Source organism: Mustela nigripes, chromosome 4 (assembly GCF_022355385.1).
Source record: "Mustela nigripes isolate SB6536 chromosome 4, MUSNIG.SB6536, whole genome shotgun sequence".
NCBI classification, from domain to species: Eukaryota; Metazoa; Chordata; class Mammalia; order Carnivora; family Mustelidae; genus Mustela; species Mustela nigripes.
Window position 1 is genome coordinate 101,227,726 of NC_081560.1, and position 14,474 is coordinate 101,242,199.

Genomic DNA, 14,474 nt, shown 5'->3' on the forward strand with positions numbered 1-14,474 from the left:
AAATTTATTCACAATGTAAATGAAATGGAAATTCTGACTACATAGTCTACCAAACCTCTCCCCAGAAGAGATTTAATATCTAAGTAGACAAACTTCCAAATAAAAACTTGAAAATGGTGTTCAAGATCTACCCCAAAATTTCACTGGGAAATTTTACCAAACCTTGAAAGAACAGGAAATCCCAAGGAAAATGGCATTAGCAAGATGGTGGAACAGGAGTTTTCTACCAACTTTCTCCCAAAGAACACTGCTTTTGGCAATCACACACAGATGAGAGAACCTTTGTGGGATCTAGGAGTCCAGTAGACAAGTTGGGCACACTCACTGGGAGAAGAGAAAAATCTGAGACTGGGAACACTGAAGAGAATAAGCAGAACAGTTTCCTGTTTCCATGTCACCCATCTCCAGGGTGGCACAGCTTAGGGCTAAAAGACAAACTTGGTCTGCACTTTCCCCCACGGGAAAGTGAGAACATGTGAGTGAGTTTGCAGCTTCCACAGCTATCAAAGACATCTTCTTTCTCACTCTCTCAGAATACAGGGGTGATCTACATGACTGAGTGGCAGGGAGACACTGGGAGCATGGCAACCAGTGTTCAGAACTCAACAAGGAACGCAGGTCTTACTAACCACGCATTCCATTAGGAAGCCTGGCCACAGGCTACTGGGGACAATTGGTCTGTGAATCCTCCCATCTGACCCACAGGCATCTCTGACATTTCATTCTCCTTACCCACGTGGTGCTCCACCCTGTAACTGAATGTGCCTCTGAAGGCAGTGAGTACAAGTCTTTGTGGACAGTTAGAATAAATAGAAATACAGCTCAACCCTGTAGAAGTAAAAGAGAGCTTACAAACTTGAGCATTTAACACTGTTGTAGGGAAAACAAACAGGAGAGTCCTAGCATGTATCCTGACTTTGTGGAATTAGGAGCAGTCATACAATCATTATAATTCACTCCTAAGACAGAACAAGACATTTGGAGTAGGCATATATGTAGAGAAGGTATGATAAAAGCCTTAGAATCCCTAGCAGGGCTGACAGAGGCATCCCACCCCCACCTCCAGACACAGTTAGTAAAGACTGGAAGAGGTGGTTAGTTCTTCAAATGCTAATACAACAATGTAAGACCTAAAGGAACATGAAAAATCAAAGAATACCAGCAAAAGGACAAAATAATTTTCAAGTACCTACAAAAGAAATGGAGAGCTACAATTTGCTTGAGAAAAAGCTTAAATTAATGGTTTTGAAGAAGTTCATTGAGCTTCCAGAAAACACAGGAAGACCTCTCAATGAAATCAGGAAAACTATATATAAAAGAAGAAGTTTAACAAGAGATAGAAATCATAAAAACAAAAAAAGAACTGAAGAGGAATTGGAGAGCTGAAGAATACAGTGAATGAAATGAAAAAATGCAATAGAAAGCGTCACCAGGAGACTGAAACAGAACAAAAGACTCTGAATTTGAAGACATGTAATTAATAATTGTAAAGTCAGAGGAGAAAAAAGTTACGAAGAATGAAAAAAGAGTGAAGAAAGCCTATGTGAATTATGGGATATCATCAAGTGAAACAATGCATGTGCATTAGAGGAGTCACAGAAGGACAAAGAGGGAGAAAAGGACAGAAAGCGTATTTAAAGAAATAATGGCTGGCAACTTTCCAAATCTCAAGAGAGAAATGAACATCAAAGTTCATGAAGCCTGTAATTCCCAGTATATATTCAACCCAAAGAGTCCTTCAGTGAGACACATTGTAATAAAATGTCTAAAACCAAAGACACAGATAATTTTGTAATTTTGAAAGCAGTAAGAGACAAAAAAAACTCCTTATGTCACAGGAGCACCCATCAACCTATCAGTGGATTTCTCAGCAAAAACCTCATAGGGTGGGAGGAGAGTCCTTAAAGGAGAAAAACGCCAAGCAAAAATACTATACCCAGCAAAGCCATCCTTTCAAAATGAAGGAGCGACAAAGGCTTACACAGACAAAAGCTGAGGGAGTCCATTACCATAAGACCTGCCTTACAGGACATGCTGAAATAGTTCTTTTTTTTTTTTTTTTAAAGATTTTATTTATTTATTTGACAGAGAGATCACAAGTAGGCAGAGGCAGGTGGGGGTGGGGGGGGGGAGGAGGCTCCCTGCTAAGCAGAGAGCCAGATGTGGGGCTCGATCCCAGGACCCTGAGATCATGACCTGAGCTAAAGGCAGAGGCTTAACCCACTGAGCCACCCTGGTGCCCCCTGAAATAGTTCTTTACGCTGCAATGAAAGGATGCAAATATGAACAAATAAAACACTGATAAAGGGAAGTGTATTAGTCAAATTCAGACCCTGTAGTGTAGATCACTTTACCACAAAAGTCGAAGGACAAAAAATATTAAAAAGAACTATAGCTATGACATTTTTAAATGGATATATGATATAGAATATGTAAATGTGACATTAGAAACAAAATGTTGGAGGGAGTAGAGTTTTTGTCAGAGTTAACTTATCAGCTTAAAATAGAATGTTATATGTTATATAAGCCACAAAGGAAAAATGTATAGTATTAGTCAAGCAATTTTTAAAAAGGAACCAAAGTGTACCAATGCAGAAAATCATCAGACTAGGAGAAAGAAAGAGGAAGGAAGAAAATATAAAACAGCCAGAATATGAGTAATAATATGAATAAGATGGCATATGTAAGTCCTTACATATCATAAGTACCTTAAATTCAAATGGATTATCAAACCAAAAGAAACAGAGTGATTGAATGGATAAAAAACAAGATGTAACAATATGCTGCTTACAAGAGACTCATGTCAGCTCTAGTGGACTGCAGAAAGTGGAAGAGCTGGAAGTGAAGAGACGGAAAAAATAACATTTGATGCAAATGAAAACCAAAATAGAGCTGGGTTGGATATACTTATGACAGAGAAAATATACTTCAACTTCAAAAACTTCTAACAAGAGACAAAGATAGTTGCTATGTAATGATAAAGGAGTTAGTTCATCAAGAGGAAATGAATATATACGTGTACCCAGAGCGGTTAGGCAAGAAAAAGGAATAAAAGCTGTCCAAGTCAGAGAGAAAAAGTGAAATTGTTTCTGTTTGCAGGTAGCATGATCTTGGAGGGAGAAAACCCTAAGGGTCCTGCCAAAAAATTGTTAAAACTGATGAACAAATTCAGTACAAAATTAATATACAAAAATTAGTTGTGTTTTTAAAGACTAGCAGGAAACTTGGAGAATGAAACTAAGAAAACAATTCCATTTATCATAGCATCAAAGAAAAATCCTTAGGAATAAATTTAATCAAGGAGGTGAAAGACCTCTGTGCTGTAAATTGTAAGACATTGATAAAAGAATGAAGAAGATATAGATAAAATATCCCATTGTCATGGATCAGAAGTATTAATATTGTTAAAATATTCATATCACCCAAAGAAATCTATAGATAATATAATTTCTATTAAGTTTTATGGTATTTTTCACAGAAATCGGAAAACAAAAATCCTAAAATTTGCATGGAACTACAAAACAACCAAAATAGCAGTAACAGTCTTGAGAAAGAACAGAACTGGAGGCATCACACTTCTGAATTTGGAATATATTGCAGAGGTATAGTAATCAGAACAATATGGTACTGGCATGAAAACAGACACATTGCTGAGTGGGACAAAATAGAGAGCCCAGAAATAAACCCAGCATAAATGGTTAATATCCTTAACAAAGGCAACAAGGGGACACACAATGGAGAAAAAAAAATTATCTCTTCAATAAATCATATTGGGGAAACTGGAAAGTCATGTGCAAAACAGTGAACCTGGACTGCTATCTCATACCACTCTCAAAAATTAACTCAGAATGGATTAGGGACTTTAAATGTAATGCCTGAAACCATGAAACTCTTAGGAGAATTCATAGGGGCTCCTTGACTCAAATCTTGGCAATGATTACTTTTATATGATACCCAAAGCTTAGGCAACAAAAGAAAAAATAAACAAGAGGAACCATGTCAAACTAAAAAGTTCTGCACAGCAAGGGAAGCAATTAACAGAAAAAGTAATTTTCTTTTGGGAGAATGGGAGAAAATATTTGCAAACCATATTTATGCTAAAGGGTCAGTATCCAAAATGTATAAGAAACTTACACAGCTCAATAGTAAAAATGATAATAATAATAACAATAATCCAGTTTAAAAAAATGGGCCAAGGACCTAAGTGGATATTTTCCAAAGAACGCATGCAAATGGCTGACACATTCCTGAAAAAGTGTTCACTAATTATCAAGAAATGCAAATCAAGACCATAATGAGATATCACCTCATACCTGTTAAGATGGCTTTTGTTAAAAATAGAGGAGATGAAAAATGATGACAAGGATGTGGAGAAAGGGGAGCCATAGTATACTTTTGGTGGGAAAGTAAATGTAAAGAATTAAAAATAGTACTACCAGGTGATCCAAGCAATTCTACTTCTGGGTATTTTTCCATAGGGAGAAAATTTAATTTGAAAAGATACATGCACCCCTATGTTTATTGCACATTGGACCCTGTGCTGGATGTGGAGCCTGCTTAAGATTCTCTCTCTCCCTCGGCCCCTCCCTATCTCTAAAATTAATTATTTAATTAATTACAATATTTAAGTGTTGAATACATCTATAACTATAGGTTTTAATGTTCACAGGCTGACCACATTATCATTCTCTTTTTTAAGGATTTCTGGGTCAATCGTGAAGTACTTATTTGTAAACCTTTTATAATAAATATGTTTGAAATTTGTAGGTACTTCACTTTCAGCTTGCTTTCTATATGTTTATAATTTCAATTTCTTGAATACAGAAACAGCTTAAATACAGGACACTTTTTTTTTTACGATTTTATTTATTTATTTGACAGACAGAGATCACAAGTAGGCAGAGAGAGGGGGAAGCAGATTCCCTACCGAGAGCAGAGAGCCCGATGCGGGGCTCGATCCCAGGACCCCGGGACCATGACCCAAGCAGAAAGCAGAGGCTTTAACCCACTGAACCACCCACGCGCCCCTATAGGACACTTTTTAAGGCTTACAAATAGGGTACTTTTATATCTAACTTAACAACTTTCAAGAAATAGATAATGAGAAAAGGACTTTTCAGATACATGTAGAGAGAGAGCTGTTAAGCATTTGAAAGTGAAATAGGATGCTCCGAAATGGAGAATTAAAGAAAAAGAAACTACCTATTTAGAGAAATTTAAAAAGCAAAACACACAGCAGAACACAGCTGGTAAAGCACGCCGTGTGGTGCACTGGAGACTGCTGGAACGTCACGTGCCAGTTACACTCAAGTGAAACATCACAACAAAATAAAAAGCAAAATGAAAACTAACAGAAGTGAGCGTAGGATGTTAGACAAAGAACATAATATGAGAGAATCCCCATCTAACATGAATAAATGTTCTCTTTGTCCTTTTCACCATCCTATCATTTCCTTCAGTACTTTCTCCATAACATTTTATTAAGCATATATTTATACAGATCCTTTTTTTTTTTTTACTTAGCCATCATAGTGACTGGAGGCCAGGAATAATAGCAGGCTTCTTCCAGAAGCTATATAGGTCATCCTCTGGAGATTTCCAGAAGATGACCCCTCTCTGGTTCACCTAAGTGTCTGGATTTGTCCTTTAAAATAGGAAGGTGACGGGGCACCTGGGGGCTCAGTCGGTTAAGCATCCAACTCTTGGTTTCAGCTCAGGTCGTGATCTCAGGGTTGTGAGATGGAGCCCCCACAGGGGGCTCACACTCAGCTCATGGTCTGCTCTCTCCCTAAATAATAAATAAATAAAAATTTTGAGATAGGAAAGTTGCATAGGTGATAAACTCTGTCTTCTGTGTTTGTTACCTTACTCTGCGTCATATGGCTTATTCCATAAACTGTGAGTTGTCTCACTGGTCGGTTGGCCATTTGGATAGTTTGGTCACTAAAGACAATTGAAAAATTGTGAGAAATAGAAAAATTTTCTAATTTTTTAGAAAGGGTCCTGGGATTAAACCCCGCATCGGGTCCTGCTTGGTGGGGAGCCTGGTAGGTCTGTAAAATTTAGAAAGTCATGATTTAATTTGGGGTAAGATAGGAAGAAGTGATTATATGAGAAGTAGAAAGGAAAGGATCCAGTTAGCTTAAAATACAGAGAAGGAGTAAAATCTTGAAATGAATGTACGGAAAATGGGAATGTGTGGGCAGTCTTAGGTTTTTACCTTGTCTAGGAGGTACTGAATCACTCTAAAAGAGCAATTAGCAAAAGAAGGGATTTAAACTCAGTTCAGGTTTTTCTACCCTGAGAGGTTTTTTCTTTCTGTTTTTAAAAGATGTGCCAGGTGTAATTAGTTTGCTGATGTTCCTTCAGAAACAGAGGGTTTGTGTAAGTTTTTCAGGTGATCGCAAAATAATGTCTGGAAGGTAATAATGCTTTTCTTTGGGGCCGGGGGACTTTTCCAGGCATAGCCCTTTTGTACCTGCAGTTGTACCGGGTCACCTGTGACCAGACCTACCTGCTCCGATCCCTGGACTACGTAAAGAGAACCCTTCGCAACCTGAATGGCCGCAGGGTCACCTTCCTCTGTGGGGATGCTGGACCCCTTGCTGTAGGAGCTGTGGTGTATCATAAACTCAAAAGTGATTGCGAGTCCCAGGAATGCATCACAAAGTGAGTCTTTAAAACTGGAAGTATTTACTCTAACTTCTCAGATCAAGGTCTTCCTGTAGGAAGTCATTCAAAAAGAAAATTCTTTTTTAATTCATCTGCTATTGCCAGCAGGTCTTTCCAAGAAGTAAAGAGGTTTGCATATTAACCTTGAGCCGTGATGATAAGATCACGTGCCTCCTTTCTATCAAGCTTGCGTCTGCCTTAATTTTGGGAGAAACAAACATGTTTCTTCATGTTACTTTGATCCTTTTCGTAATTAATTTTTGGTTGCCTTCATTGCACAAAAATTAGCTTATATGCCTTAGATCTGCTATCATAACTAAGTTATTTTTAGGTTCAGTTGTTTTGGAACAGCCAGTGTAAACCTTTTATTGCCCCTCTGGTTTATATTCTGTTTTGGAAGAGATAGAAGTCAGACTCCACTCCCCTGGTGCCTGGTGGAGTATCTGTTGATGTTTCTTTTGTTTTTTTAAGATTTTATTTATTTATTTGACAGAGAGAAATTACAAGTACACTGAGAGGCAGGCAGAGAGAGAGAGAGAGAAGGAAGCAGGCTCCCTGCTGAGCAGAGAGCCCGATGCGGGACTCGATCCCAGGACCTGAGATCATGACCTGAGCCGAAGGCAGCAGCTTAACCCACTGAGCCACCCAGGCGCCCCTCTGTTGATGTTTCTTGACTGATAGACTGAGTTAAGCTAATTCCCAAGCATTGACAATATTTTAGTACTATTTTCTTTTTTTTTCCTTTTATTTATTTATTTAGTACTATTTTCTCTTAAATTTTAAATCACCTTCTTCTAATTCTGATTTCAAAATTGATTATCATCTCTCACATAGGTTAGGCTAGTATCAAGGTAGATATTTTGAACAGAAAGGTGTGTTGTCGTTACTGTGATATCTGAGAGGGAGATGATTGTAGTGGAGAAGTTTTTGTTGTTTGGGTTCCATTTGTTTGCATTCCTTAAAAATCAGTTTTAAATGAAAAATAAATAACAGGAAACTTCTACAGCGATAGGGTTACTAACAGTTTCCTGAAGAGGTGTTTCCAACATTCTCTGGGAAAACGGAATTGTTTTTGTTGGATAGACTTTTGCAGCTTCAGAGGACCATTGTGTGCCGGGATTCAGACCTCCCCGACGAGCTGCTCTACGGACGGGCAGGTTACCTGTACGCCTTGCTCTACCTGAACACGGAGATCGGTCCAGGCACCGTGTGTGAGTCAGCTATTAAAGAGGTACTGTGGGGTTGGCATCAACCATGGGCACCCCGTCATATCTACCATCCCAACCTACCATTACGGGCTGGACACTGCTTCTTGGTAGGAGTCATTTCTTAAGGGATCTCATATAGGCAATATGTAGCTCCTTTTTTCTCCTTTCTTGGAATTTTTTTTTTTTTTTAAATCTGTCCCCCTCTTGGGCCTGTTAATTCACCTGTCTTTACTAGAACCAAACAGCAGCAGCTTCAGAAAGATAGGATATTTATTTCTCTTTCCTAATGCATCTGAACTGGTAGGCAGTCCCAGCACATACAGCTCCAGATCTGGGTTCTTCTCTTGTATCCTACCATATCCTAGGGCCATGCCCTTGCCTGCCTGCCCACCCAAAGCTAATTGAGTACCCATCAGCTCAAGACAGGGGAGGAAGTAGAAGATAAGCAGCTTCTTTTTTAAGGCCACGATCCAGAAGTTGTCTGCTACACTTCTGCTCACTTCCTACTTCCAGAAATAGTCAAAGGACTGTGTCTGTCTATGGCCAACAGGCCAGACACCCAGCTAGAACCTGGAGCACTGTTACTGAAAGTATGAAGGGAGAAAGGAGAGGAGGGAACATTTTGTGCCTTTGCTACATAGTCACTACAGACAGGCTCTTCTTTTGATTTAACTAAACTCTGCAGGCCACAAGAGACCTCATTTCATTAGCCTTTCCATAAATAAGGCTAATCCCTCCAGCCTTTCCTAGAAGATATAGTGCCAGTCCTTTGGGGAAACGTTGCAGATACGAGGCAACTAAGTAAGAGTTTTTATAGGAAGTTTTACTAGATTCTAGTAAACTGTTCTTCCCAAGAACTTTCAGTCTCATTGTTTGACTTCCTCATTTCTTTTTCTGTCCTGAGATTGTCTTCTGATTTTTCTCTGCTTGTATTTATTATGAACTAAAGGTAACAGTCGTGGCTGCTGACTGCTTGTAGATTTTTAGATTAAGTGATCAATAGAGAGTTGTTAGTGTCAAGGAGATGAAAGCAGGGTCCATGTAAGTTTTCTAGACTAACGCTGTCGCCTTATCTCCTAGGTGGTCAGTGCTATCATTGACTCCGGCAAGACTCTGTCAAGGGAAGAAAGGAAGGCCGAGCGCTGCCCGCTGCTGTATCAGTGGCACCGGAAGCAGTACGTGGGGGCGGCCCACGGCATGACAGGGATCTACTACATGTTAATGCAGGTGGGTGAGAGCACTCGGAAATGCTAAGACAGGGGCCACGGTATAAAGTATCTGGCCATGGGGTGCCTGGGTAGCTCAGTCGGTTGGGTGTCAGCCTTCTGCTCAGGTCATGATCCCGGGGTCCTAGGATCGAGCCCCACATCGGGCTCCCTGCTCAGTAAGGAGCCTGCTTCTCCTCCTCACACCCCCCCCCACCAGCCCATGCTGTCTTCTCTCTATCTCTGTCTGATTCTCAAATAAATAAATCTTAAAAAAAAAAAAAAAAAGAAAGAAAGAAAGAAAAGAAACTATTTGGCCAAAGAGTAAATGGGGATGGAAATTTTAGTGTAAGTCAAGCAGGCTGATATAAAAGAAGGATCCTCCCTTGAATCATGAAAACCTAAGCTCTGCCTCATGGCCCCCCGACAGTGAGGTGCCGAGAGCACCTTCTCCACTCGGTTTTGTGCCGAGTCGGGTCTGTTGCCCGCATTCCTCCTCTGTCAGCGTCCTTCTGCGCACTGCAGTAGTGACTCTGAACAGAGGGGACCCACGGAGCAGAAAGGGTCTCCAGAATCCCAACGGAGACAGGGGCTTTTTCATGTTCACACATCCCAACTTGCTACCAGCTGTGTTCTAAACCTGTTCTAAACCTATAACTGGTTTGTCGTGGTTATGATCTCGTCTCTCAGTCGTGCCTGCCATCTGGAGTGGTCACTGCTGCATCAGGCAGGCAGAGAACCCCCCCGCCACCCGCCAACACCGCTTCACCCTGCTTCAGCCTCCCGGTCTCTGGTTCCCCTCCCTGCTTTTTACACAGCCTTTTCTTTTTTTCTTTTTCTTTTTTTTTTTTTAATTAAGCCTTTCTTTACCACACCCATAACAGAGTAGTTAATTAATGCTAAAAAATCACACAGCTAGTAAGTCAAGGAACATGGATTAGCATTTGGATTAAAACTTTTTAACTAAAAGCGAGAAATTTTTTACTTCAAATTCCTTTTTTTGAACCTACTCTACCACTAAAAGAAATCCATATCTACATGGGACGAAAATCCCTTTTCTGGTAATTAGTTCTCTTTGTTTATTGTTGTAGGAAGCAAAGTGTACATATCCCAGTTTATGAATTTTCTTTATGGTGCAGACACGTTTTCAAAGTAACTGGGTTTCCAGAGCTCATTTTAAAATAGCGCTATTAGTTTGGAACACTGGTAGTTTGTGTATATTTTCTATTTCTGCAAAAAATGTGTTAACACTAGCCTTTCAAACTTTTTTTTAAGATTTTATTTTATTTATTTGAGAGACAGAGATCACAAGTAGGCAGAGAGAGTGGGGGAAGCAGGCTCCCCTCTGAGAAGAGAGCCCGATGCGGGGCTTGATCCAAGGACCCTGAGATCATGACCTGAGCCGAAGGCAAAGGCTTAACCCACTGAGCCACCCAGGTGCCCCTGAAACTTTCTTTTTAAATGATGCCCTTAGGGGAATGGAACCCTATGAAAACCACACCAGTAAGACAAAACCTTAAAGTTTAGATGTAGATATTTAGGTTCATTTTTTTGGATATCAGGGGCTTCCTTGAGAGAAACGCAAGTCACAAAGTTGTCCCCTTTATCTGTTTTAAAGTGAAGAATGTGAGAATACACTTTAGGCTGTAATTCAGGCAGGATTCTGTATAGAAATCGATGTCAGTTTTCTTGTAGCAATCACAGGCCGCAGTGTGCTACACCAGCTCCCAAGCCAGAGCCAGGTCTCACCTGTCCGCTCAGCCAGGCACTTAACGCCGCTCCTCAGAGCAGCGGGGAACTGCGTGGTGCTGTAGGTTCTGCTGTGCGGTTTCATTGGGGAGGCTCTCAGAAGAGGCCGCACAAAAACTGAAAATGTGACTTAAACTCGCTTTCAGGATGGCAGAATAAAGACATTTCTCCTCTTGAAAAAGAGCTCAAAACAGACAAAAAACAAAAAACCCCAGAAACCCAACTTCCTTGATGAGACTAGGAGACACTCTGGGGCCCCAGAGTACACGTACATAGACTGAGAGTAGAGGAAAGAGCAGCGGGGGACCAGATGGGACAGAGGTGGATCATGCATGGGGTCAGAGAAAGATGCCCTGGAAGCCAGCGCGTCCGCGAGGCAGCACCCGGGCCCCGGGGACCAGAAGTGCCGTTGCTGGGGGAGGCAGAGCTGAACGCCTGTGCATACAGGGGAGGTGTGGGTGCAGGAGGGCGGCTTTGAAAATCTTCACATGGAGCCACTGAATCTCCATCAGCGAGATGGCCCGCGAACTGACTGTTCCTCCCCTGACTCCTGCTGGAGGTGGAAGGGTCTGGAGCAACTGAACCAGATCCTGCAGCTTCAGAAAGGCCAGTGTAGAGACAGTTGAAATGAAGCATAGAACCGAACACAGGGGCAGGTCTGTGTGTCCACCAGGTTCTGGGCGGCCCTCCCTGCCCCCACGGGGATTGAAGTTGGGCTGTTGTTGTTATATTTTGTTATTGGAGGAACTGCTCGGTTGAAAGGTTGCCTAATGTAGGAGTTTCAGAGCCCCCATTATAAATGTTAGCTGGCTGTCTAAGATGGCTCTTAGTCTCTACTAATTTGGCCGAGCCACAGTGACCAGGTAAGTGGTTAGACATTTTTCTGGATATTTCTGTGAGGACATTTTGGGTGAGATTTACATTTAAATGGCATTAGAAGGTGAGGAGGGACAGTAAAGTATCCCCCGACTGAGAAGACACTTGGAGACCAGAAAATGAAGCAGAGACTACAGAGTTTTATTCAGGGTGACTTTCTGACCGGGGGAGGGCAGCAGAGGACGATCTACAGCAGCTGCCTAGTTATTCTCTGCGAAGACCAGACCTTAGACCATAGATTGTGTAGACGGAGGGAATGTGCAGAGGGCACTGTAGTGAGGTCAGAGGGATTGCACACCCTCAAAGGGTTTGTAGGCACCTAACTGACAACTGCCCCTTACGGAGATCTTGGGGCCCCCGTCTGTGCATCAGGAAAGGGCAAGACTGTGTTACCTTGGACAAATTCATGAGAGGCCAAAATAAGCCTCCCCCAGTCCCTGCCCTGGTCACCATTTCTAAGGTACATGTATCAGTCTCCCAGGGGCCCAGAGCACGTAGCCACAGCAGAGGTCACCGAGCGAACAGGAACAAGATGGGGGGCCGGAGATGGAGTCATAATTGTCAGCACTCCCATAGATGCTTACACTTTTAGTAAAGCCGTTTCCATAATGTGGGTGGGCCTCATTCAGTCAGTCAAAGGCCTGCCCTGAGCAAGAGAGAATTCTCCAGCAGACGGCCTTCAAACTTCGGCTTCGACCTCAAAACAAATTGAACTAAAGAAAGGTCCCCCCCAAGTCTTAAATAACCAGATAATTGAATTAATTTGAGCTTTATATGCTTCTCGGTATTCCAGGTAATTGAGGCCTTGAGGCTTTGCTATAGTAGCTACAGTACAAACCCTTTAAAAAAAAGTAAGGAAAAATAAATGTTTTGCTTTCCTCTGTTTAAAGCCAGCAGCAAAAGTGGACCAAGAAACCCTGACAGAAATGGTGAAACCTAGTATCGATTATGTGCGCCACAAAAGATTCCGCTCTGGAAACTACCCGTCATCACTGAGCAATGAAACAGATCGCTTGGTCCACTGGTGCCACGGCGCCCCTGGGGTCATCCACATGCTCATGCAGGCCTACAAGGTCAGTGTCGCCGTTCGTGTCACACGCATTGGATATTTGGAGATCCACTTTCCTCTACCAGGCTCTCAGTCTGGTTTTGGCCAGCCCATTTGATTGCAAACAAAAAACCCTTTACAATCGATGTTTTTACAAAATTAAGTCTCCCTATTTCACTTTATCTTGCCCCGGCAGTTGGAGCTGTGAGTGCATGTGTGTGTGTGTTTTTTTTTTGTTTTGTTTTTAATTTTTAAATTTCTTTAATAACATATAATGTATTATTAGCCCCAGGAGTACAGGTCTGTGAATCGCCAGGTTTACAGACTTCACAGCACTCACCATAGCACATACCCTCCCCAATGCGTGTGTGTTTTAACAGGGATTATATTGTGTAAAAGAAAGCCTGGGTGGCAGCAGAGTAAGGATTTACATTCTGCATGTGAATATCCGAGAAGGCAGTAGGCACTATTATAACCAAATGCTTTTTTGTTGTACTTCACATCATTTTATTTTCTTGCTTGAATAAGCTTCATTCCTGGACGACGATGCTTATTTGGGGCCCTTTAAATTTGACCTTCAAATTGTTATAAAATCATTCATAAGGGAGGATTGTGATGTTCAAAGTTTTACACATATGGGGTATTACAAAAAAAATAGGCAGTACCTTTACTGATTAATTCTGGTAGTCTCAAGATAATATTTGGGTATAATATTAGGAATATATTTGATTTCTCTCCTAGACTAAGAATTAACCTTATAAGTTGAAAGCAAACAATGCTGCTTTTTTTTTTCGTTGTCTTTAAGTATGTTTTCATAGTATTTTATTACATAGAAGTTGAAATTACAAACAGCTTACTGTATCCTGCAATATTTAAGTAGTTTAGCATTTTTTGGAAAAATAATACACATTTAAAGAAAAAAAAAGTTTTCAAGCAAGTTTTTTAGAAGACTATACCACGTTTTATTTTATTTTTTAAATTTCTAATTTGAGAGCACCTGGGTGGCTCAGTCGGTTAAGCATCAGCCTTTGGCTCAGGTCATGATCCCAAAGTCCTGGGATCGAGTCCCACATCAGGCTCCCTCAGCGGCGAGTCTGCTTCCCCCTTTCCCTCTGCCCCACTGTCCCTCGGACTCTCTCTTTAAAATAAATAAATAAAATCTTAATTTTTTTTTTCTTTGAATGTAGTTGACACACAGACTTGTAGTACTTCGTACAACATAGTGATGTCACAATTTCTACATTATGCTCTGGTCACCACAAGTGTAGCTGCCGTCTGTCACCACGCGATGCTACTACAGTCTCATTGACTCTATTCCCTATGCTGCACCTTTGATTCGTATGACGTATGCATTCCACCATTGGAAGCCTGTTAGCTTCCACTCCCCTTCCCCCATTTTGTCAATCCCCCCACAACCACAAGTTTGTTCTCTGTATTTACAGGTGTGAGTCTGCTTTTTGTTTGTTTATTCACTTTTCTTTTTTAGATTCCACATGAGTGAAATCTGATGGCATTTGCCTTTCTCAGTTCGACTTATTTCACTTCACATAATACCCTCTTGGTCCATCCATGTTGTACCAAATGGCTATGATCTCCTTTTTTATGGCTGAGTAATAGACACACACACACACACACACACTTCTTATCCATTTGTCTATCAGTGCACATCCAGGTTGCTTCCATATCTTAGCTATTATAAATAATGCTGCAGTAAAC

General features: G+C 41.1%; 1 protein-coding gene across 1 annotated transcript in view; it reads left to right on the forward strand.

Annotated features, from left to right (window-relative positions):
* The window catches only part of LANCL2 (LanC like glutathione S-transferase 2), a 51,696-nt gene that overhangs the window by 24,795 nt on the left and 12,427 nt on the right, over positions 1-14,474 (forward strand). The window contains exons 3-6 of the mRNA XM_059397208.1: positions 6,462-6,669; positions 7,756-7,903; positions 8,961-9,107; positions 12,601-12,783. Coding sequence (XP_059253191.1) covers positions 6,462-6,669; positions 7,756-7,903; positions 8,961-9,107; positions 12,601-12,783 — 686 coding nt within the window. The remainder of the gene's footprint in view (positions 1-6,461; positions 6,670-7,755; positions 7,904-8,960; positions 9,108-12,600; positions 12,784-14,474) is intronic.